At 36.8% G+C, this 25,361-nt stretch overlaps 2 protein-coding genes across 5 annotated transcripts in view; one reads left to right on the top strand and one right to left on the bottom strand.

Moving 5' to 3' along the window:
* Positions 1-393: 393 nt before the first annotated feature.
* Positions 394-1,241, top strand: LOC110113189. Its single transcript, XM_020845652.1, has 2 exons — positions 394-561; positions 717-1,241. Exons 1-2 carry the CDS (start codon positions 394-396, stop codon positions 1,239-1,241), a joined length of 693 nt encoding a protein of 230 aa, XP_020701311.1.
* LOC110113468 overlaps positions 648-25,361 on the bottom strand; it is a 44,656-nt gene continuing 19,942 nt past the window's right edge. Inside the window, exons 10-24 of one of the 4 annotated variants that reach the window (XM_020846089.2) lie at positions 15,176-15,760; positions 14,856-14,967; positions 14,565-14,702; positions 12,934-13,263; positions 12,517-12,790; positions 11,147-12,432; positions 10,653-11,052; positions 9,623-10,557; positions 9,481-9,546; positions 9,280-9,405; positions 3,318-3,562; positions 2,116-3,246; positions 1,861-1,984; positions 1,568-1,787; positions 648-1,194 (exon numbers count right to left, since the gene is read on the bottom strand). In XM_020846089.2, the coding sequence (XP_020701748.1) occupies positions 2,127-3,246; positions 3,318-3,562; positions 9,280-9,405; positions 9,481-9,546; positions 9,623-10,557; positions 10,653-11,052; positions 11,147-12,432; positions 12,517-12,790; positions 12,934-13,263; positions 14,565-14,702; positions 14,856-14,967; positions 15,176-15,760 (5,617 nt within the window). In that variant the 3' untranslated portion in view covers positions 648-1,194; positions 1,568-1,787; positions 1,861-1,984; positions 2,116-2,126. Of the gene's footprint in view, positions 1,195-1,475; positions 1,788-1,860; positions 1,988-2,104; positions 3,247-3,317; positions 3,563-9,279; positions 9,406-9,480; positions 9,547-9,622; positions 10,558-10,652; positions 11,053-11,146; positions 12,433-12,516; positions 12,791-12,933; positions 13,264-14,564; positions 14,703-14,855; positions 14,968-15,175; positions 15,761-25,361 lie in introns of those variants that run through there. The other 3 variants (XM_020846085.2, XM_020846098.2, XM_020846080.2) reach the window with 3 other exon arrangements.

Genomic DNA, 25,361 nt, shown 5'->3' with positions numbered 1-25,361 from the left:
CATCAGGATGCACAGTGGGGATTCAATGCGGTGTAAAAGCAAAAAAAAAAAATTTTCAAATTATAACGTATCCCCACCGTACTACTACAATGTCCTATATCAAGGCCATGCTTGTTATGGTATTTTTGACTATTTCATTCTCATTGATTAATTAATATTCTGAATGAATTTTTTTACTAATAATAGAAATCATCAAACATACGTAGCGTGTACTGCAGCAATATGCGAGGTGTCAAACATATTTAGATTGAAAAAGTGGCCAAATTACTTGGCCTCCATTACAGATTGATCATATTTAAAGGCTATGAAAATTGAAACTGTATAATTTTAGAAGATCAAATAAGCGAGAGAGAGAGAGAGTTAGAGAGAGAAAGAGTTAGAGATAGAGAGAGAATGGCTTGGAAAAGGCTTTATTGGGATCTGACATTTGTGCCATTGGGAATTGTAATTTCTACAGTATATCATTGCTGGCTATTGGTAATGATTAAGAAGCACCCGCAGAGAACAAGCATAGGAGTAAGCAATACTGGACAAAGTATGTGGGTTGCAGCCATGCTGAAGGTAATAAGAACATATGAAAATTTCTTTATTTTTTTTTTCTTTTTTTTATATGCGATGAACAATGTATTATACTTTTATTGCTATTGTTTGTTATAATTAATTTTGATAAATAATTAAATTTGTTATAATTAATTTGAATTGTCTTCCTACCACAGGAGAATGACAAAAAGAACGTACTTGCAGTTCAAAGTCTGAGAAACAGCCTGATGGGGTCATCGCTAGTAGCCTCATCATCCTTCCTCATCTGCTGTGGACTTCTGGCCTTCACAAGCACCATCTCCGACAAGCGAGAACTCGTCCTGACCAACTTGAACCAGGTCGAGGTTTCGCACAAGTCGGCCATCCTCATCCTCGCCTTCATGGCTGTCTTCTTTCTCCAGACACTTTCAATAACTTACCTGAACCAGCTTGCTCTGGCCATTAACACACTCGTACTCCCAGAAACCAGAATAACGGTTGAGCAACTGTTGATGATGCTGGATAAGGGGATTCTCTTGAGCATAATTGGTAATCGTCTCTTCTTCACCGCGATGCCGCTCGTCCTTTGGATCTATAGCCCAGTGCTAGTCTTTGGCTCTACTTGTGCAGTTGTTGCAGTTCTGTACATTACTGATATTGTTCCTAGGAAAAAAACTGTGGGTTATGAGAATAATGAAAATAGGGAAGTTGTTGCTCCATAATGTGTGTATTTTTGTCAATTAAGATGGTTTTAGTATTCATTACATTAGTAGAAACAAAGTTTTATCCCTCATTACCTTGTTTAAATTTCATGATTTAGGATTCGTTTGGAACGGCTTTTTTGTTGCTTCTTAAAACAGCTTTTTAGTACGAAAATTAAAAAGCTGCTTTAAGAAGCAACAAAAAAGTCGTCCCAAACGAAGCCTTAGTTTAAATGTATAGATGCACAAGAAACAGATACAAAAAACTAATCATTGATGATTGATTAAGAATCATGTGATCGAATAACAAGTATATAATGAATTGAAGTTATAGGTGGACTCTATACAGGATAGATCTAGAGTAGCACGTAAAGCAAAACTGATGGGATGAGAGGAGAGTTGGATAATGTGTTTGTAAGCTTCACTTCTGCTGAGCAGTTTTAATGCATGTGAGAATTGCTTTCTTCTGTTCTTCACCAGAACTAGGGTTGTACATTGAGTTCATAATCCAGTGAAGGAGGGCAGTGGGTGCTCAATTTACCCTCTCTAAATCTTTGAATTCGAGATCTGAAAGTTTAAAACATAGTAAATGAGACAATGTGCATCAATATTATAGAGAAATAGGGAACAATTGGTGTACCTCTAACATTTGGATGGCAACTAAATTCTTGACACCCAACTTGCACACGAGTTCAAGCGCATGTGCCCGCTGGCCAAAACCCAAAAGTTGAGAGGAACTAAGGGATTCAAAAAGATTTCACAACCTGAAAATAAAGATCACAGGTTAATAGAAGGATGGCTTAGAATGTACTCCAGCACAAATACCTACACACTCGAATGCGGCCAAATTAAGAACAAGCAAACTAGAAAATGAATCTTATCTAGGATGGCTTACAATAGACTCCTTCAGTTATTGCGCGGAGGTGGTTTTTTGACAGTAGCAGCATTTGATGGCCTTCCAATTTTCTTTGAAGAAATTAGAGCCGAAGGCAGCAATGCTTCGATGTCATCACGCTGTCGTTTCCTAGCTGCCAACAAGTCTTTTGCAGTAGTTTTGACATCTGATGGCTTAGACTTTTCTATAGTGCCTTCTTGTTGAAATGATTTTCCAGATGATAGCAAATTTGTTGTATTTTCTCTTGGTTTACTAGGTGGGGAATGTCCAGAAAACTTGTTGACTACTTTATCTACTGTTTTCAGAAGAGAATCTGCTCTTAACTGCACATTCTCAGGGATAACTTTGGTCCCTCCTCTGCTGCACTTGGCATTCTTCTGCGAGGTGTTTCCAGAACTGGCCAAACCATCATCTTGCTTCTGAAGTTTGATGGTTTCATCTTCATGGGCCGTTGTTGCATCAGTGACAGTGAATTTGTTGTTCTTGTCATTTGCCGCTCTTTTATTTCCTTTGGAGCCAACTAGCCCAGATTTCCCTGTTGAATGCACCAGTGGTTTGCTTCCTGCAAGCTTTGTCTTCTTTCTGTGAGCATCTCTCTCATTATTTTTGTCTTGTTCAATTTCACGGCGAGATTTGGCCCTCTCATTCTTCTTTGCATGACTTTGATGGACATCAACCCTGGAAAAAGATGAGTTTCCTCCGGATAATGATACACTCCTCTCAAAGAAAGAATCATAAGGCTTGACAACTGAGATGAACAAATTTCTTTCTTTAGCATTTTGGACTAAAGCTGCCCAATGAGGATTTGTCTGCAATGTCCTTGCATTACCAACTATCCACAAAGAAATTTTCGCTCTTGTTAAGGCTACATTCATACGTCTTATATCTGCAACAAAGCCTATACCAATTGAGTTTGTCCCCACCGATGTAAAACTAGAGATGGAAGACCTAACAGTTGTCAATACTACAATGTCCACTTCACGCCCTTGAAATCCATCTACAGTGTTGAACTCCATGTCATAAACAGTACTTGACCCAAATACACTGGAAAAGCGAGACCGTAAGAGATGAAGCTGGCTCTTATAAGGAGTTATGATCCCTATTTTTCTAGAGGTAAAGTCAGAAGAGTATCTGCAATAATAGTTAGGACATGTTATATGGCATGATCACTCAAAAAGCCTAAAGAAAAACTAGTGTATTACCTTTTCCTTAAGAACCTCATTATAGTGATAGCTGCCTCAGTCTCAGCCTCATTATAAAGCGACAAAGAGCCAGAACTCTTTCCATGATGCTCACGACCATCAGGGATATCAAAAAATATATAAGGACCCAAATAAACATGCTCATGAAATTGAGCGGATTTGCTTGCTGCACCAACGCCGTTCTGTAGCTTGTTATCATAGAAGTGCAATGATGGAAAACTGCATATCTCTGGATGCATTCGGTACTGACCGAAAATATAGTGAACGATAAGAAAATATTAAATATCATTCGGCTAAAAAAAGTTCTAGAACAAATTTATCAAACCCTAACAAACTTCCATATCTATGAAGTGGCAAAAAGTTGCTTTAATACAAATATACAACAAAAAAAGTACATCAAAATTATCACTGATTCTATCCAGCCCAAGAACAAATGAAGCGTTAGATGTGCAAACCACAGATTAGGGTTAATATTGCTCATTTAATTGTGCAGCAACTAATAGGATTGCACTATTTCTTGAAGTACAGATGAAAATATACAAAATCAATTTGGGGTCATGTAGAACTCTTGCTAAAATTTTAAAAGTTAAGAAGGAAACATGAAATGTCAATCAACGACTGTAAGTAACATCAATTAGAAAACGTAGGACTGGTGATTTCAAACTAGACCAAGGATAAGTCAATGCAGAAACACATGCAATGAAAGTAGGTTGGCTTGGAATGAAAAGGGCACCTGAAACATGAAAGCCAAATACAATAGGGAAAACAACTGGGCCAACTGAATGAGGCTCATATTTGAACAAGGCAAGTGAAATACTTTGAGGAAAGCTCCAACCTTATCATTCCGTATAAAAGGTTAAAATAAGAATGTTGTGGTAGGATTGTGTGATCGAATAATTTGGTTGGATTGATGACCAAAGCAAGGAACCCAAACAACTTGGTTATCCAAGCCATCAAAATAACAAAAATTTCTTTCATTTTCTATCGTATAACGAAATAAACCAAAAAAATTGATTAGTTTTATTTTTAAGTGTTGGCTTAACCAATTGAACCAGTCTAACAAAAATAATAGATGGTTGAATACCAAAATAGCTTTCTAGTACAAAAATTCCTAGTTCAAAAAAATTTTGTACTAAAAAGTCGTTGTAGAAAGCAATAAGAAAAATATCCCAAATGAAACCTTAATCATATTAGTGGTGGCGATTATCATTTTTCATCGCCTTAATTGTCAAGAATCGACTATAGCAGTTCCCCGGATCTTGGCAATAAAAAATCACCATATTGTAGCAATGGTGATTGTCAAATGGACAGCAGAGGCATTCGCCCAATGCAACATTCATTAAACAAAGGTGCTCAATGATGACCGCAATAGTCATCGGAAAATAGTTGCAGATATTATCAATTAATGACACCGATGATTGAGGCCTGTCGATGGCGACAATAGCTACAATAGTTGGAGTATGACAGGAATACTATCAGTCTAAGATAGCAGTAGTACTAGACAATAAATAATGATCACCTATCAAGAACAATGATGGTGTTGATGGTCAATGACACCAGGAACATCATGCAACACATGGACAATGAAGACAGCCAAATACAAGCAACAAACTTAGTCAAATGCCTAAGCAATACAGCAATGACACCCTTCAATTGGACACCAATAGTATTGATTTGATCATCTCTGATTTCATTAATATTTGATAGCGTGCATCAGTTGTCTGGCTTATTTTTTTTAGTTAAGTAGATTTTTTAACTAAACCAAACAACAAAATAAAAATATTTCAAAATTTTCATAAAAAATGACCATTAAAATAAAACCCCGTGATTGTGTCATGCAGTATTCTTATAAGCCTAATGACACTTGCTGGAAACACAGGACTGCCTCATTATGTCACTGAAGAAATAAAGCTTCTTTATAGATAGGTTAACAATGCTAAAAATCGCCACCAGGACTTCATCTCATCTATAGTGCTTCAGAGGTCATTGTGGCATGATTGAATATAGCGGAGTTTCAGCATATTAAATTATTCAATTCAGTCATCTAGACCTAGGGGGTATTCAACAATTTATTAACTTGAAGTGATAAAACTTTGAGATGGTTAGATTAACATTTCAAGCTGAGGTTTATTTGGGTGTAGGTTCATATGTCTGATAATTTTTTCTTCTAGATAAATGTTTCAAGACTTTACAAGAAGAAGAACGTAGGAAAAGTAATAAGATTGATCACTGAATAAAATTCTGAAAAAGGCCATATTGCAAGGTGTTGAATCACGTAGCCAATGCAGGGCCACATCAGCAATCCGTGGGATATGATTATTATAATTAATTAGATTAAATGTCTTTTATTTTTCTGTTTATTCTCCTAGAACGTATGTATGTATGTATATATATAATGATTCCAAGGAATAGAATTTGAATTCCCCTCAAAACAATTTCTTCATGGTATCAGAACTTAAGAAAATCCTAAGCCTTCTTTGAGTGCCAGCAGCAAACCTTCCTTCCTTTCTTCCAAACCCTCAACCGACGGTAACTATCCATCATCTTGTCAATAGCCTCTCTTCAAGCACCGATAGCCATTGCCAAAAATTCATCTTATCTTTCAATCGAGGAACCCCAACCATGTCCATGGATAGCAAGATCTCATCCTCCTACTCAAATATTACCGGTTTAAACACCAGAAACTCTGGATCTGTAGACAACTCTTCTCTTCTTCCTACTCCAGAAGATGAAACCAGCATACACGCTCACTCAAGTATAAAATAGTCAAAATTTTGGGTTATTGGCTCAGGGGCATCAATCACATGACAGGAGACATTACACTCTTTCATGACTATCAACTTTATCATTCAAATCGAGTAGTTAAGGTTGCTCATGACTCAACATCCAAAGTTTTGGGAACTGGTTCCGTCTTTGTCACATAAGCTATCACCCTTAAATCGATGCTTTATGTGCTCAATCTTGAGTGCAATCTAATTTCCATTAGCAAATTGACTTGTGATAGTAATTGCTTAAAAATTTTCTTCAATAATGTATGTATTTTTCAGGAACTGGATTCGGAGAAGAATGGCAATGCTGAGATGCGTTTTGAGTTATATTACATCAAGACACCTAAATTCATACAAACCTTAATTGCTGCTAAGAATCATCCTATTGTACGTCAATTGGTTGAGAGACATTCTAGAGTCAATCAAGATAGAGATATTATCATGTTACATTATAGGTTAAGTCATCCAAATTTCATGTATCTTGAAAAGCTTTTTCCCCATTTATTTATTAATAAAAATCCAAGTTTGTTCAAATGTTAAACTTATCAATTGGCTAACATACCAGATCATCTTACCCGTTCATTATCAACCTTCTAAACCCTTTTCCTTGATCCATAGTGTTATTTAGGGACCCTCAAGGGTTAAAAATATAAGTGGAGCAAGGTGGTTTGTAATATTTGTTGATGATCATACAAGATTCACTTGAGTTTATTTAATGAAGGAAAAATCTGAAGTTGCAAAAATATTCAAATCATTTCAACTTACGATTCAATATCAGTTTGATTCAAAAATTCAAATCTTAAAATCAGACAATGGGGGAGAGTGCTTCCATTCTATCATGAGAGAATGCCTATCAAGCCAAGGGATAATCCAAGCGAGTTCATACGCGTATACGCCTCAACAAAATGGGATAGTTGAGAGGAAAAATATGCAACTCTTGGAAGTTGCCAGATCTATTATGCTATTCACAAAAGTAACAAAATATTTATGGGAAAAAGCCATTTTTATTGTTGCATACCTAATAAATAGGTTACCTACTCGGGTACAAAAATTTGAAACACCTAAACAAACTCTACTTAAAGCCTATCCTCATGTTCGGTTCATATCATCAAAGCTTTCACCTAAAGTTTTGGATGCTCTGCCTTTGTTCATATATATCCACAAATGCGATTATTATAATTAATTAGATTAAATTTATTTCCTCTTCTATTTATTATAATTAATTAGATTAACACGTCAGCAATCCTTGGGCTATAGTTGGAGAACCGTGGGATATGATTATTATAATTAATTAGATTAAATGTCTTTCACTTGTCTGCTTATTCTCCTAAAATGTATATATATAATGATTCTACAGAATACAATAGAATTTGAATTTCCCTCTAAATAATTTCTTCATAACTAAAATGACTAATTAAGTTTCCTTCATTTTGATATGGAGGCCATGGATAGTAAACATGAAATCAAGCTATTTATAAATGAAGAAGTGCTTTGGATTTGAGTCAAATTAATCAAAATGCTCATCTCAAAAAGCCTATAAATAGAACATCATTCTCTACATAGAGTAGATCAAAGAGTAGAGAGAAGAAGAGAGTTTTCTTGTATTTTCTAGCTCGTCGCCGCTGACGACAACCACCAATTCACACCGCCACCGACGACCACCAACAATTCTCTCTATTGACAACAACCATAACTCTCGCCTACAACCACTACCAGCAATCGCCACTACTGTCTACAAACTACAATCAAAATCGAACCCTGCTATTGGGTTTCAATTATTCGCCTGCGGACACCAGAGATTTGTAATTCCTACAAAAGAGAAATCATACATTTTATTCTCAAATAGTCTTCTTATTCTTCAATTGTGAGGAAGGAAGGGTTTTTGTATCTCTTAATATATAACAGATTTTTCAACTGGGTCAAGCCCCGTAGTTTTTTCCCTTCTCGAGTTTTTCACATAAAATTTTTCTAATCTTCTACAACTTTTTATCTATGTGTATTGATTGTTTTCAAAGTTAAGACATAAAATACCAACTCTACCGACGCAAATGTTCTAACACAAAAGGATAGATTTTTCTCCTCTCGGATGTTGTTCTACTCCATAGAGTACTTCTCTTTTAGTCACTAGTATGATCCAAACTCACCACACCTTTTAGGATATTGAATCCACAATTAACCATGAATCACAACAAACTATACTAAGAATAATGAGTGAAAGAGCAAACAAGAAAGTAGAGAGAGAAGGAAGAATTAAAGAGTAAGAAGCTCTATGATTTTAGTAAAATAGACTTGAGTGCAAAGAATTGAGTAGTTAGAGATTGATTGAGTAAAATTGCAAAAAGTTGGCTCACCCCACAACCTCCTATATATAGATTGGAGTTAGGACTTCAGCATTACAGAATTTTTTACATATATGACAATACAAAAAATATAAGAAAATATAATAGTTATGTAGCCTGGTTGAAAGGTCCAACTTGATGAGTTATTTGCTGGTTTTTTTAATTAGTTATCCAGTTGATAGTTGGATATTTGAGTATGAGTATTTAATCAATAATTTTTCTTGCGAAATCATCGCTTCTTGAGTAGTCGTCAAGGAAGACTTTAAAGATAGCAGTCGCTAGAGCCAACAATTAGGCTTTATTCACCCAATAGTACCAGTTCTTGAATCATGTTCGACTACTTGAGGCGAGTTCTCTTGCAAACTAGTGAGTTTGAGACCATGTACAAAACTTCAGCATCCCAGCCTTCTTGTCCATCATAATCAAAGAAAATAATTTTAAAAAAAAATTAAAAGAAAAAACAAGTAGAAGCACTTTTCAAACGGCCAAACCCAATGCTATCTTCCACCTGCTTCCGCGTTAATAAACTACAGAAATTTAAATACTTATCAACATAAGGGCAAGAGAAACATCGAATATTTGTTTACTCCTTGTTTTTAAAATTTTGGTGTTATAAAGGTAACGATTAGAAAGGAGATGACAAAGTTTTAGCATTTGAGAAAAATTAAGTACAAATTATATATAAGAGGTCTTATCAATTAAATTTTCCAGGATTTTTGGTTGGATGGATGATAATGCATCAGTTTAAATTTGGTGAGAAACATTAAACAAAAGCTACCGGCGTTAAGAATATATGACTTCTAATTAGGAAATCCCATAAAAAAAATCTAGAGACTGACTTGCAATTTGGTTCACCTGTTCAGTTAACAGTATCACGGGGTGCCCTGCTCTTTGCAATCTTTCAAACATGCTACACTCATAGAGAAATTGGCTAGCCACACTGGAAAGTACAGTAGCAGGAAGCTGTTTGGGATCCCCAACCTGCAAAATGCACAATCAAAAATTAGATCCGAAGCATGGACAATGAATAAATTAAAATATACCTCTGATTAATACCATTATACATTTGGCTCCATTTGACTTCAAAAGTTGCAGTGGAATGAGAGTTGCAGGTTCAAGAGCCTACAAAAAGTTCTAAATTTAAATTACCCTCATAAATAAAAACTTCCAAAAAATAAATAAAGTGGAAATCACATACTTGGGCTGCTTCATCAATTACAACTACATCAAAGAAACACTGATCAGAAAACTTCCCTGAATTACCGCTAGAGGAAGATTCATAGCAAACTTCATACAGATCACCACCACACCCACTGAGTGTTGTCACCACAATTTCAGCCTCTCTTAGGATGGATTTCCGCAGCTTACGCTTAAGGGCCCTGCTTTCTTCAGAATTCTTCTTTTCTCGCGCCTGAGCAGAAGCAAGATCTTGAAAAATTATTTTTTTCTCCCTGTACAGATTGTTCAGTTTTCCCCCTATTTCTGCATCGGACATTTCTTTAAAACTATCCTCCTTAGAAATATCACCACCAGAGGTACCCTTCACGTTGGCATCCCCATCTTTTGATTTAACACGCTTGGATTCATAGTACTGTATTCTTTCAACTAGCTTCTCCAGTTTAGCACGAATTGATCTTGAAGTCTCAACAGTAGAGTCATTTCCTCCATCTGCAGTTCCCAGGGTTGTTAGTTCTTCTTCCAGCCGTATTTGAACAAGTGTGTCAATAAAAAAAGGCAGAGAATTAGGATGAACAGTTTTTGCATTGCCAACTCTCACAATGAAAGGTTTGTATATTTTTCCATCATTCCCACAAAGCCCTTCACTGATTCTTGATACAAGTTCATCAACTGCTGCATTTGATTGTGCACAGATAAGAACCCTTCCTTTCGAAGCACATTCTATAAGCATTGAAGATTCTTTCTCTGCATCTTTAAACAATTGTTTTGCAAAAGCCGCATCTTGCCAAGCTCTTGCAACTGCTGTAGAATGGGTAAGATGTGTCCTAGGATTGGAGAAGGTTCTGACTTCTCTGTTAGTGTCGGTTAACACGTTGGATGAATAGCTTTTTGGGACTCTTTGAAGAGCAAGCAACGCACCAACAATAGCAACAATAGTTCTGGTCTTACCAGTTCCTGCATCAATTTTTTGCATAGATCAGAACTTCTAAATTTTTACAGCTACAGACATTCATTTTTTAACTGTTAATTGCAATTGAAGGGAATAGAACCTGGGGGACCCTGGATGAGTGAGAGGTCAAATTTTCGTGAAGCATGTGCTCTGATGGCATCACTAATAGCCTGGAGCTGACTGACATTAAATGATGACTTCAACGTGTCTTGCATGAACTGAGAGAGCTTACTTAGGTCTAGTTTTTGCGGTTTGGTATGCCGAGGAGAATGATCAGCAGGATTCAAGATGATGGGAAGCATAGGAATCGTATTGAGAGATGAAAGAGCCTGAAACTCTCTCAGTTGAGGAGTTATACTCATAGCTCGACTTAAAAACCATTTACTCCGTTCAATTAGTAGCCGCTTAACTTTATTTAAGCGTGAGAAAGTATCTGGAAGATATAATCTAATCACTAGAATAACAGAGGAATTTTTATCACTTTTCTCACGCCTTTCCACCTGAGATACAAAGGTCATGAAATGTACTAAAAAGGTAAAAAAAAAAAGACATTCGCACACAAAATGCAGAAAAATAAAACAACAATGACATTACCTTTCCAAGAACGTGTGTACTTTGGACAGAATTCTCCAGGGGATCTTTTGTGAGCAGAACCAGATCATTTTCCAGACAACCTAAAGATATTTCAGATGCTTTCTCATCAGGACGACCTCGGATTATATGAAAATCATCAATCCTTTCCACAGAAACTATAGAAAGACTGCCACAATGCTTGTCTTCTACAGATGACTCTAAAAATGAATGGCGCAACTGAGCTTTGAACTCTTCCAAAACTAGTGGCTGGAAAATTTTAACATAATGATCTGAAGATTGGAAATGTAAAGGAACTTCATTGAAATTTGAGGTTGTCTTGTCAAGTTCATCAGTGGAATATAGTCCCACTATCACAAAGTAATCCATTTCCAAGATGGACTTGTACCAAACATCCAATCTAGGAGGTTTAAGTCTTCTCGAAGATACGTTCATTCTATTGAGCAAGCAAGATTTCTGATTGGCAGGCATTTGAAGTTGGATTACTTTTCTTTTGGGAGCAAGCATTGTTGGCTTCGATACTACTGGTTTTGAACAAACAGCATGGTCAAGTGCAAGCTCCAAAGGATTATTAATGTCAACTTGAACCAACTGTTCGATCATAGCAACTGCCTGCTCTGGGCGTGTAACAGTTCTAGTTATCTTGGTAGGAGGAATTTCAACTAATGATTGACCATTTTGGGCTCGAACATTTCGACCCCTGTCGGAAGAAGACTTAACAAAGCTACTATTTTTTAAAGCCTTAATACCATGACCTCTTTCTTGCATATGAGAACCTCCAATTTTACGGGAAAATGATTCTTCATTAGAAGATGTTTTATTATTCACAAGATTATCCTCTTCCTGAGAAGAACAAGGGTCGTCCTCAACAAAAATTCCAGAAGGAAAGGGCTCAAGCATGTCATAGTTAGAACTAGCAAACACGGACTTGGTCTCACTATCTGGTAGCAAGCCCTTACAAGTAGCTGGAACAGAAGTCCCACTTAACAGGTGCGACTCTGAATTAGTACAGCAAGAGGCTACCACCTCCATTGACGCCACTTCATCAGGTTCATCATCCGAAAGAACAACAACTTCTTTCTCTATATTTTTGTTATTCATTTTAACAACATTAGAACTTGAATTTGAATCAAAATACAAAGATACATTTGAATATGACACATTTTTCCATGAACGAGTTTCAACAGGTAATGATTTTGGCGTGATAATTTTTCTGTCATCTCTGAAGGAAGCAAGACAACAAGAGACCATAAGAATCTCCTCCTGTAAACTATCAACCATAATTGTATCTGGAATGCAAGCATAGTTTGTCAATTAAAAAGTCGTCAAATGGTACAGTTTATAATTGACATGTAAAAACCAAAAAAACTAACCAGCTGACATTAGTTTTTCGATAGAACTTATCATGGATGCAGTTGAGTCATTATATGAATCTTTCAGTATGTTCAACAAAGATTGCATGCATTGCTTCCAGTGCCTAATGATAACCACAAGATGTGATCTACCCCAATCTACCAAATCTGAAAGCCATTTAAAGTCAGATAAACTAGGAACCAAATGCACCACACTTCCTGACAAATTGGAGATAGATAAACTAAGCCTTTCATAAATAGCAGGGAGCGTTTCCAGCAACCGAACACATGTCATCTGAAATAACAAACTGAAACTTGGGGTGGATCAAGGAAAAAAGACTGCGCCGATGATAAATGAATGAAAAGTGCAGAGGATACAGCCAGATATAATTTTATTAACAATGGCATATTTAAAGGAAGAGACTTCAAGAATCCTACCTGACACTTTGTGTTATTTATAAGCTCCTTGCCTTCGACTAGGCATTTTAATACAGGAGACCACATGGTAGCAGAAAGCAAGCAACTGAATTTCTCCCAAGATTTAATGTCCACTTGATTAGGTTGGCATTCAAAAGGCTTAGCTGGCAAATGATTAATGAAAGGTTGCGGCAAAAAACCCCCCTGCGAAGACAATGTTCTGCTTGGATACAACTGAGAGTTCGGAGGTGCTTTCATGGGAGATCTTACCAATTCCTTCAATAGTTTCCCCGAGACAAAGAACACATGGTGGAGACTATGAAAACTATCAATCATGGGGTTACAATGAACCTACAAATTAACCATAGTTAAATTTCAGAAACAACACTAAATTTTGCATCAAGTAAAATAAAAGATTGTTGCAGAAATTAGAGCCATACATGCATGCATCAAAATGGATGTACAAATAGGCAAACAAAGACCAATCACTCAGCCAAACAAGCTGGCATCAATACAAGAATGCATCCATACTTCACAGAAATACATCCATCCACAAATAAATGCATGCTCGTTCCCAAATGCATGCAAATGTCAATGCATGAATCAAATCTTACATGAACAGGATGTACCGTTCCCGATGCATGCATAGCGGTTAATGGATAGATGCATCCATGAATGCAAACTTTCAAATAAACAAATGCAATGTAATAATAATTAGGACTTCCATTTACACGTGTCATTGTACAGAAATGAACTTGATAAAATTTTATGAATTCATATAGATTCAGACAATTACAATGTACCACAATCAAAACAATTTGGATTTCCTAAATAAGTCATGTGTTAACAATCTTTGGGTAGCTGAATCATTAATTCAGGTGTAAACATAAAGAACTTATTTGACCACCTTTTTGAAATATGAACTATTTCTGGTGGCATCAATCCTGAGAGCTGGCAAGTAATTCATGCCTGAAAAACAAATGGCATAATTTTGATGATTCAATAACCAATGTATCCAGTGCTTGAGGCTCCTGCCACTGCGAGCTAAAGAAAGGTTGGTGTGTTTAGCCTTAACCCTACGTTTGAGACTCAGCAACCAGTGCTGGAAATAAAGCAGGATTCTATACAGCAAAGGTACACAGAATTATAGTAAAACACGCTCATAACGTAGCGGCAAGGAATGTGTATCAATTCTTTCAATGTTCCTAGTTTAGGAGATTAAACTTTCCTGGAACTTTCTTGTGGCCTAACTGGGTCTGCTCACTCCTCAAACAAATTTTGTATTCTATTACAGCGGTGAAACTGCATTAAATAAAGGTGAACTCAGTCAACTGCCATTTGTTCTCCTTTTGAATTTGAACGGCTTACAAAAATATGATTTGTGTTCAATTATCAAGTTAAAATGTATTTAACTCTTTCTTCCATTAGCAAAGTTCCTTTAAGCAATAACCAAAATTAAAAAGAAAATAACATAAACATGAAAAATCACTGTTCTCTGGGTTTGCTATAAAAAATTACTTGAGAAAGACTAACATAGAATGCTTCATAACTACAAAACTTCAGCCACGTCATCATACTTGATAGCATACAAAAGATAAGGTCGCCTTTAATGAAGGATCTATAAGACCTGCTAAAAAGCATCTATAAGTTACCTGTTTAAACATAAATCTTAACCCCACAAGCATGGAAGACAGAGAAGTTGCACTAGAACAAAGAAACTGGAGTCCAGAAGTCAAAAGACTCTCACTAGACAAATGCTCCAAAATAATTTTACCAGCTTTCCTCACAACCTGCATATTTTACAGTTTTATGTCATGAGGTCAGGCAAACAAATAAAATGAGATTACGAAGTTCATGTTATTTTCTTTACATTTGAATTTCATAGTTTAAATAATCTTCAATAAAAAGAATTTTTAATAAATTAAAAACAGTTAGAATCGCACATCATCAGGGTCTACAAGCGAAAGTATCATGCTCTCAGCCATTTTTGGTTCCCATGTCCATTGTTTCTGAAGCTCAAGTTTTTCCATTTGCAAGATGAATTCAGCAGCAAGCCTAACAATGATTACCAAAAAATTAATCAAAACAATGCCAAGAAGAAAGATCTTATGTTGCTCAAGCAACAAGGAATCCAATAGAATAACACTCGTTATCCACAAATTCACATCATAAGACTACAGGAAACTCAATTTCACTAAAATAAATCAAACAATGACAAAATTATAATGGAGAACATAACTACAATAATGAAAGTACCGAAAACCTCTTAAATGTTCGTAATAATGGAATGCCCAAAGATGATGCCTTAATGGAGTTTCTTGACTCCTTCCCTTCCCCACCGTCATCAAAACCAGTTGGAATCTGCCACCCAAATGATGAAGAGATCTCACTAGCGTGAATGGACAACCAGTCCCGAACTGAGAGTGATATATCTACACTGAAGTTCAATTCCAACACAGATAAACGTGACAAAGCCCAGAAGACAGCTTTTGAAAACGTTATGGGGAGAGTTGCGGGGCCCACTTCAACCAAACAATCAGTCCATAGCATTGGAATGCATGTCCAACATGTACATTCAGATGAAGCGAGCTTGCTCAGCATGTTAAATTCGGTCCAACAACTGTTATCCCTTTCTTCCACATCTTCAGATAAAATGGGCTCATCTTCCTCGTCAATGAAATAACCTTGGGTGCTTAATTTACATTTATGAATAGCACTATCCTTCTGCTTAAGAGATATCAGAGCAGATGCGTCAGAAATTATAATTGTTGTGATAAGATCAAATGCTGGTTGCCGAAGAGAACTATGTAAGGACAAATTCTTCAAAGAATTCACCAAAGTTGGACCCCTATAAACAAAATTAAGTTAATCTTATCCACAAAGAACACGGTTAAATATCAATAAATCAAGATTTGTTTCAATCACACAAAGAAAGTTGAGATGAGACATCCCTTGTCCAGAGAAGTTTGCCATCACAATAATAACAAGTATTCTAACCAGGATACTGACAAACAAAGGCGCACACAAATTGCTTGGATTCTGTTCAAGCCTTTGACCCATATTTATACAGCCATAAAATAGGAAGTATACAAAATCAGGAACTAAAATTTATCTATATAATAAATTAGTGCATACGGACTGGTGAGGTGATATCCATGAGCAAATGACTTAATGAGGTGGCATGGGATGGCATGCAAGGCACGGATCTAGCTGTAATTCATGAAGGGTGATTGATATTAATTACAAACGTTGATATATCCCCTCGAATTGATTATAGTTGAACAAGAAAGCATTAATTTGCTTAAAAGAAGCTGATACCTCTGCTCGATTAATGCTTTCAAAAGAGAAATGATTTGAGAATTGAAAGCTTCCCGAATTGAGTGACAATCAACTTTAATACACTTGGTCTTATCATAATACACTACATTTCCAACCATTTTAGTAGCATTGGAATTCTTGGCATGTATTTCTTGAGCAAAATTGATTATTCCAACAAAAAGGTTCAAATAATGCCTAAGAGGTAACGATTTTTACGTTCAGTGATTCCATTTTTTTAAGTGTATAGGAGATACTATATCTAAGAAAAAATTCTTTTGTTTTGAAGAAAATAATGACAGTCAAGCTACATATATTCACTCTCAAAGTCTGTTCATAAAATTTTAATGTGAGATAAAAAGGGTTCCAATATAAATAATAATGTTTTGAAAGACGGTGAACACTTCATATTTTTAACAAAGAAAGTAGTCTAGAAATACTTGCTTAATCATCGATGAATGTTACTGTGGGCTCCGAAAATTCGGCCCCGGCCTCCACCCGACTATTGTTTGTTTTTTGCTTTTGGCGAGGGAGTTTTAACATAATTAAGTTCCGGGGTAAATTTTGGAAGGTAGATGGGTTTGTAAGATAAGACACTACGAAAGATTCCGCCCTCATTTTGTGAGGACTTTATGATCTGAGTTTTTGTTTCCTATAGGCGCAAGCCCCTATAGTTAATTACCCCTCCCAATAATGAGACAGAACTTTCGATTAAGGCTAGTCATCAATCAGATACATTGAAGATACGTAGTATCTGGCATATAGTAGCAGCATGGGCTTGAAGTAGAAAATGTAGAGATTTGATATTTAAAATAGAAATTTCACCATCTTTCACTTAAAGCGGATGGTGGGGGAATGGTTGATGGACCCGATCAAGATCCCATGGTTCTGTCGTCCCGGACCATCGTGGTCCCTGGTCTACTTAGTCAGAGGAGGTAGTTGACCCAACCTGACATAATGATCCTTATCGGCAGCCATGGGTTGCTTCGTCCAAGGGGACCTTGTAGACCTGGAAAGAATGTTTGTATAAGGGGACAAATTTGAATCCACCTTAGCTAATAGAGGGCTTTATGCCCTATTGATCATATCCTATCGATTCATATCTCAAGAATTTGATGTCATTAAGGAGTGTATTGGCTCTGGCCATAAACAGTATTTCGTGGTGTCATTTGGCGGCAAAACCACTCGGTTCAGAGAGTCCCGGGTCATAACCGTTTATCCTGCGATGTCATTTGGTGGCAAAACAGCCGGTTAGAGGACATGTACCAAATCCTTATTGGCAGCAGATTGTTTGAGAATGGATACTAGTGATATTTTCGACTAGGCATTAGCTCTTTGTGAGATGAAGTAAATTTTAATTTGCCCACCTCGGCAAACTATTGAGAAGGGTGGATGGATTTTGCTTTAATTGTTTGATAGCTGGATTTCAATTTTAAATATTTTGGATTTTGGGATTGATTTTGGAATATTTGGATTTTTTTGAATTATTGTGGGTATTTGGGTGGAGCTTGAAGGACATTTGAATACTTGGAATTAACCCCTCCAGTTGATATTTGCCTTCAACGCGGCCATCATCGGGGTGTTTGAGGTCATTTCCGTTTGAAAATATTTCTATTTTTGTGAATGAACCTTATCAACTTTGTTGAGCTGTCAACATAGGATCGAGTTTTGTAGGCTTCATGCCTTTGTTTGTGAATTTTCTTTGTTAAGGGCCTTGAATGCCTAATATGAATTTATAAAATAAATATTCCGGTCAACTTCGTGGCCGCATATTTATCCAATGATTCGAACCCTGTCTACTCCTATTTATCTGCTTATGAGGATCGGGTTTTATAGGCTTTATGCCTTTGTTAGTGAATTCTCTTGATTATAGCCCTTGAATGACTGATATGAATGTATTAAAACAAATACATCAGTCGCCACAACCATATATTTATTTGATAGTTCGAACCCTGTCGACTTATATTGATCCATATAGAATGATTAGACTCGAACATGAATTCACTTATTGACCCACGTAGCATCCCTAGACGTCACATGTGTACTAATAACACGCTCGTCGGGACCCATGCGGGTGTTTGATTGTAATTACCCCTTGGTGTACCTACGTGCATACAAACTACAGTGCATGTATGGGGGTGCTTTGAGATATTTTAGTTGTGCAGGTAACTGCCATTTGAACGCACACAATGCTTCATTTGAGAGCTTATATAAGCCTTCTGTCTGCTAGTTACAAGTGTTGCGGATCCGGTGGCGGTATTATCTGGATGTCATGAGGTATCTCATCATCTTGATGTTGACTCCCCTTTTCTCATTCACCGGGGAGGTCCTTCTTGAAATTCGTGGACACTGCCTTGAAAGAAACTCTTTTCAAGTTACTTAGTGTAGTAGACTTGTTATTTCTGGTGTTTGTGGACACCAGAACTATTTTCTTAAGTATAAAACTAAGAAGAAACTCTGGAACACCAGAATGTTTAGTTCTAATTTGTTCAAATATCCCTTTCCTTCTATCAGGGGGTGTCCTCCATACACCGAGTTGCCCTTGTACTCGACGTACTCGTAGTTCTTGGTCACCGTTGTCATATGTGACATCTGTACTTGTACCCATAAGGGTTCGTTGTACTTACGATATACGCATTGTTGTTACCCACAAGTAGCTTGTGTTCATTTGCAGGGGACCCATTGTATCCACTACTGTAAAACCCGGAATTCTTCATTTGAGTGCATCGCACGCATATCGATGCGTCGCGACGAACTTAAGTGAAATTTCGATGTCATCGTAATTCGACGAAATAAATTTTATTAAATTCGTCTCGAAATTTCGATCGAAACGGTATAAATAACTTATATTAAATTTCGCACAGTTTTGGAGTTAAAATTCGCCGAAGTTCGTTTAAGTAATATTTGGCCTTTTCTACCCATTTTGCCCTTCATGAATTAAAAGAAAACCTTTAAGATAAGGGTACATGCATAATTTGACTTCCTAAATCTCCTTAAGCCCCCTCATATGCCTAAGGCACCGAACATTTTCGGTCCCTTGTTGTTTTCTTTCGGCCGCACGCGAGAAGAGGAGGAGAAGGGCGACGAGAGAGCTTGGGGGAACGGCGGCCAGCGAGATTCCGGCGAGGGATCTTTAGGAAAAACGTAGGGAAAGCCTTGGGGTAAGTGTTTCTTCAAAAATATGAAAGATTTCTTGAGTTTTTTGTATAGAAAAATTTTAGGGTTTGAATTTTTGGATCATTTCTTTAGAAAACTTTTAGGGTTTGCTTATATTCATATTTTTATGTTTTAAAGTTGATGATTTCGTAAAGGAAAACATTAAATCTGAAATTAGGGTTTTTGTTTTATGCTTTATTTTATAGGGATTGTTAGAAGAATGTGATGAAAGGATTTTGGTATAAGAAATGCAAAGTTTTCTTAAAGAATTTTGAGTTTAAAAATTAGGGAAAGCTTAGGGTTTTTACAAACTTAGGGATTCTAGTATGGCATGTTCACTAAAGGTATTTCAAATTATTTAGAGAGGTCTCTAAATATAAGAAATTGTAATTTTGAGAAAGAAAAATAATTTTCTTCATTATTTTATGATTAATTCCGAAAATAATAAGGATTTATTTATAAGTATAAGATAGAGGAACGTTTTAGAAGGATTTATGATGAATTTTTAGGTTCTCATACTTTATATTTTATTTAAATCCGAAATTTAATTAGACAAAAATCACAATTTTGTATGAGGTTGATGTTCTTTTACCTTATAGATAGGTGGAAGAAGATTATGGGAAGCCTATAAAAGAAGTTGTGAAACATAAAGTTTAAATTGGCAAGAAGTTTAAATTGAGTTATTTGTCTATAGATAGTGGCAAGAAGAAGAGTGAAGAAAGCGGAGAAGAAACGGATTTCATAGGTTTTGGAGGTAGGAATTCTTTTCTTTATCATGCTTATATCATTTTTGTTAAGCTCTTATGACATGATTTGATAAATGGAATAGTTGTTACACATGCAATCTAGTTACTTCATGGTTTCTTTCATGCTATCATGCTTATATCATTTTTGTTAAGTTCTTATGACATGATTTGAGAAATGGAATAGTTGTTACACCTGCAATACACATGCTATCTAGTTACTTCATTGTTTCTTTCATGCTTAAGTGTAATTATTATAAGTTATCTAATTCATGATTTGAGATTCATGTCATACATTAGTTCATGGAAATATATGACTTTGTATGAAAAGGAAGGAATATATGTTCATATGAAAATAATATAGAAATGATTATGCATGATTGATTACGGAGTACCAAAGACGGTGCAAAAGCACATTATGGCCCTTGGGCAAAAGAGGAAAAAGGAAGTAATGGCCAAAAGAGGTTTGTGTACCTGATCAGTACACCCCTGGTACTCCGGGACGGTTGAATATGTTAAATAACTGAGATGACATTCATTTCATACATATTTAAATGACATATGCATGTGACACCTAAATTATTTTCCATTCATATGATATAAACAAGATATCATGAGCAAGAAAAGAAAAGAAAAGCACGTCCCTTTTTGTTTAAAAAAGTACATTTCATTTTTAAGTAATATGAGCATGTTTAGGATTAGAAATTTCTACTAAGCGTAGCTCACCCCCTAGTTTTGGGAAATTTTCAGGAGAACCCTCTCATAAGTGATGGCGGATCACCCGAGGTTTATTTATAGTCGTCGCGCAACGGGTGAGAGGTTCTTACTGTTTTGTTTTAGTTATAAATTTTTGGGTGGTTTTATCATGAATGAATAGATTAAGTTTATACCACCTTGTACATGAACTTCTTTTATAATGGTTTGAATGTTATAAACATGTTTTGGAAAAAGTTTAGAGACGCTTTTATATTTATATTGAAGTATTATGGAAAATGTTTTATTTGAAATGTGATGATTAAATCGTTTTGATCGTCCTACTTTGTTCCCGCCTCGTATATACGAGCTAACTGGGCCGGGTTGTGACAACTACGACCTCCTAGAAGTGTTCGTAGGAGAGCCATTGTTCCTATATCATATCCACCTTTCACTGATCTCAGGCGGTTTGGCGTTTGTGCTTGTTTGTAGGGATGTATCATATTTGGTATGATCTCTTGAAAATGTTAGTAGGAGAGTCATTTACATCGGTATCATATCCACCTTTCATCAATCTCAGGTGGTTTAATGATTGCATTTATTTATAGGGATGGATCTTCCACTATCAAGTGGTAGTGTTGTCGTCTCAATCTTGTAGGGATTGTCGTAGGAGTCTATAACATCCGCATCATGCCCACCTTCGCTATTCACAATTTATTTGCGACGATGGGACCACTATTGATCTCCAGTGTCACCTTCTTCAATCAACAGGCATTATCACTCATGTTGGAGATTTCAATAGTGCGTGTGGGGGGAACACCCATGCATTCTGTAACCATTCGTCATTCTTGTAGGTACGATGCACCTGTCGCCGGAGAGAGGCGGCGCCGGCGGGAGAAGCGGCGGGAAGGAAGCCGACGGCGTGCGGGACCTCTGTTTCACGAACTGGAGCGTGCGGGAGGGGGAAAATTCAGGTTTGCTGATGTCGTTCGGGTATAAGGAGAGAAAAAGATTCAATTTAAGTGAGTGGACCCTATCCCATTGAGGCGTACGCCTCACTAGGAATTGCACCTCTGAGGCGCGCCTTAGTTCCAGTGAGGCGTACGCCTCTCACAGAGACGGAATTGCGTAGGTTTCAAGGCACTTTTGGGAGGAATTGCGCAGAGGCGCGCCTCAAGGTGCGCCTCTAATTGCGCAATTTTAAACAAATGTTCGAACCCTGTCTACTCCTATTTATCTGCTTAGGAGGATCGGGTTTTATAGGATTTATGCTTTTGTTAGTGAATTCTCTTGATTATAGATCTTGAAGGACTGATATGAATGTATTAAAACAAATACATCAGTCGCCACAACCGTATATTTATTTGATAGTTCAAACCCTATCGACTTATATTGATCCATATAGAAGGATTAGGCTCGAACAGGAATTCACTTATTGACCCGCGTAGCATCCCTAGACGTCACGTGTGTACCAATAACACGCTCGTCGGGGCCCATGCGGGTGTTTGATTGTAATTACCCCTTTGTGTACCTAAGTGCATACAAACTACAGTGCATATATGGGGGTGCTTTGAGATATTTTAGTAGTGCAGGTAATCGCCATTTCAACGCACACAATGCTTCATTTGAGAGCTTATATAAGCCTTCTGTCTGCTAGTACAAGTATTGCGGATCGGGTGGCGGTATTATTTGGATGTCATGAGGTATCTCATCATCTTGATGTTGACTCCCCTTTTCTCATTCACCGGAGAGGTCCTTCTTGAAATTCGTGGGCACTGCCTTGAAAGAAACTCTTTCAAGTTACTTAGTGTAGTAGATTTGTTATTTCTGGTGTTTGTGGACACCAGAATTATTTTCTTCTTAAGTATAGAACTAAGAAGAAACTCTGGAACACCAGGATGTTTAGTTCTAATTTGTTCAAATATCCCTTTCCTTCTAATCAGGGGGTGTCCTTCTCCATACACCGAGTTGCCCTTGTACTCGACGTACTCGTAGATCTTGGTCACTGTTGTCATATGTGACATCTGTACTTGTACCCACAAGGGTTCGTTGTACTTACGATGTACCCATTGTTGTTACCAACAAGTAGCTTGTGTTCATTTGCAGGGGACCCATTGTATCCACTACGACCTCCTAGAAGTGTTCGTAGGAGAGCCATTGTTCCTACATCATATCCACCTTTCACTGATCTCAGGCGGGCGTTTGTGCTTGTTTGTAGGGATGTATCATATTTGGTATGATCTCTTGAAAATGTTAGTAGGAGAGTCATTTGCATCGGTATCATATCCACCTTTCATCAATCTCAGGTGGTTTAATGATTGCATTTATTTATAGGGATGGATCTTCCACTATCAAGTGGTAGTGTTGTCGTCTCAATCTTGTAGGGATTGTCGTAGGAGTCTATAACATCCGCATCATGCCCACCTTCGCTATTCACAATTTATTTGCGACGATGGGTCCACTATTGATCTCCAGTGTCACCTTCTTCAATCAACAGGCATTATCACTCATGTTGGAGATTTCAATAGTGCGTGTGGGGGGAACACCCATGCATTCTGTAACCATTCGTCATTCTTGTAGGTACGATGCACCTGATCTCATAGAGACTATTGTAAGAGTACACTACATTCTTTATTTGCATGCATTGAGGTCTTGCAGTGTGCCTTAGTCATATTTGTTTACAAAGATCGATGTATTTCATAAGACATTGAGTCACTATTGGCCATACAAATATTCTTGTAGTTCGAGTTCCTTCGTATATGATTCAAATTTTGTTCTTTGTACATGTTTGAGTCCAAGTTTGATTTCATTTAGACTTAAGTTTATCGAGTTTATAAGTCCCGCTTAATGTTATATAGTCCGAGTTCAAGTGCATGTTCAAGTGATTGTCCAAAGTCTTATGAAATCCTTGTCTTGTTCAAGTTTAATGTCCACCACACTTAGTTTATTTGAGTTTGAGTCTTGTTCAATTTTGATTAGATTTGAATTCATTTAAATTTGGTTTAGGCTCAACTTTATGTTCAGTTCATTGCCCCAAGCCCACTGTTCATGTTCTTGTCCTTTTTGAGTTCAAAACAGGTCTGAGTGCAGTCGTATATTCACCCGAAATTTCGACAACCTCCCGGCGTCTCCCCGATTTAGGGGAAAACTACGAAAAATTGGGCCTTTCTCACCACGCTAAAGAAAGTGTGTATGGTAGGTGCCCTCGTACGAGGACACCGCGGCCGTGTAAAGACTTTGTAGCGTGTATGGGTCTTTGATACCTGTTACAAGAAAAGAGCAGTCATTTCCCTGCAGGTACAAAGCCGCGTACAGGTACTTAAGAGTTGTCACGGCCACGCTAAGAAGAGCGTGCACCGGGCTTACCTGCCTCGTCATATGCGTCGCACCAGATCCCCTCCTACCACGCTAAGAAAAGCATGTATAGGTGGTTAACCAGCCCATCGCACACACCGAGGACAGGATTTTGGGGCCAATGGGGTCGCTCACTTACCTCGTCATAAGTGTCGCGCCGGGTTCCCTTCCCACCACGCTAAGAAAAGCGTGATGGGCGGTTTGCCGGCCCGACACCCATGACGAGGTAAGAAAGTGCTTTTTTTTGCAAACTTCTTTATTTTTAACACATTTAATATTAATTAACTATAATTAATTATAATAATTTTCAATTAATTATGACTGATTAATTATAATAATGATTAATTAATACTAACATGATTAATTATAATTAACCTTAATACTAACATGATTAATTATAATTAACCTTGGTTAATTATAATTAATTCTTATTAATATTAATTAACTGAAATTAGGAATAATAAACTTTAATTAATTATAATTAATAATAGTTAACGAAAATTAAAAATGTTTAATTACAATTAACATTAATTAATATTAATTAATATTAATTAACATTAATAAAGAAGCATGCCTACCCTTCCCGCAAATCGAGAGAGAGAGAGAGAGAGAGAGAGAGAGAGAGAGAGAGAGAGAGCAGCTGAATCCCTCCCTTCCTTCGACCCTTCGATGTCGCGAGGAGATTGTGCGACATGGGCAGCGACGTGGGTTGTGAGGGATGGCTGCGGCAGAGCAGGTGAGATTTATTTATTTTTTTTATTTTTTTTTTTTATTATTTTTTTTTTAGAAATGGGTCAACAGTTACAAGATATTTATAATTTATATGTCATACATTAGGAGTGATATCTCATACAGAACTATGAACCAAGTAAAAATAATTTTCACACGACCACCATATGACAGGAAAAACAACTTTTCTGTTGAGCAGTTAAATGAAAAAAGATACGTAAATTTATCTGTTTTCCCAAATAAACTTTGACTAAAGTTTACTAAGTGAGATAAAATAATAGAGTTTTGATGATCTATATTTTATGCTAAAGATCATTCTTTTCATTTATTGTAGTGCACAGTAATGAAACAATCTCAAAAAAGGAAGGATGCAAGGTTAATAATTGTCCAACTTTAGGCCTTTTTATGACTATTTTGCCCATCTTCTGATTTTGCATAGTGCAATCATTACAATAAAAT

Source organism: Dendrobium catenatum, unplaced genomic scaffold (assembly GCF_001605985.2).
Source record: "Dendrobium catenatum unplaced genomic scaffold, ASM160598v2 fragScaff_scaffold_1638, whole genome shotgun sequence".
NCBI classification, from domain to species: domain Eukaryota; kingdom Viridiplantae; phylum Streptophyta; class Magnoliopsida; order Asparagales; family Orchidaceae; genus Dendrobium; species Dendrobium catenatum.
This window is presented reverse-complemented; position numbering and strand designations above follow the sequence as displayed.

Bases quoted from the DNA above. Each gene is read 5' to 3' on its own strand.
- LOC110113189 (XM_020845652.1), top strand. From the start codon at position 394: ATGGCTTGGAAAAGGCTTTATTGGGATCTGACATTTGTGCCATTGGGA. The intron at 562-716 runs GTAATAAGAACA...TTCCTACCACAG, and splicing joins GGGTTGCAGCCATGCTGAAG to GAGAATGACAAAAAGAACGT.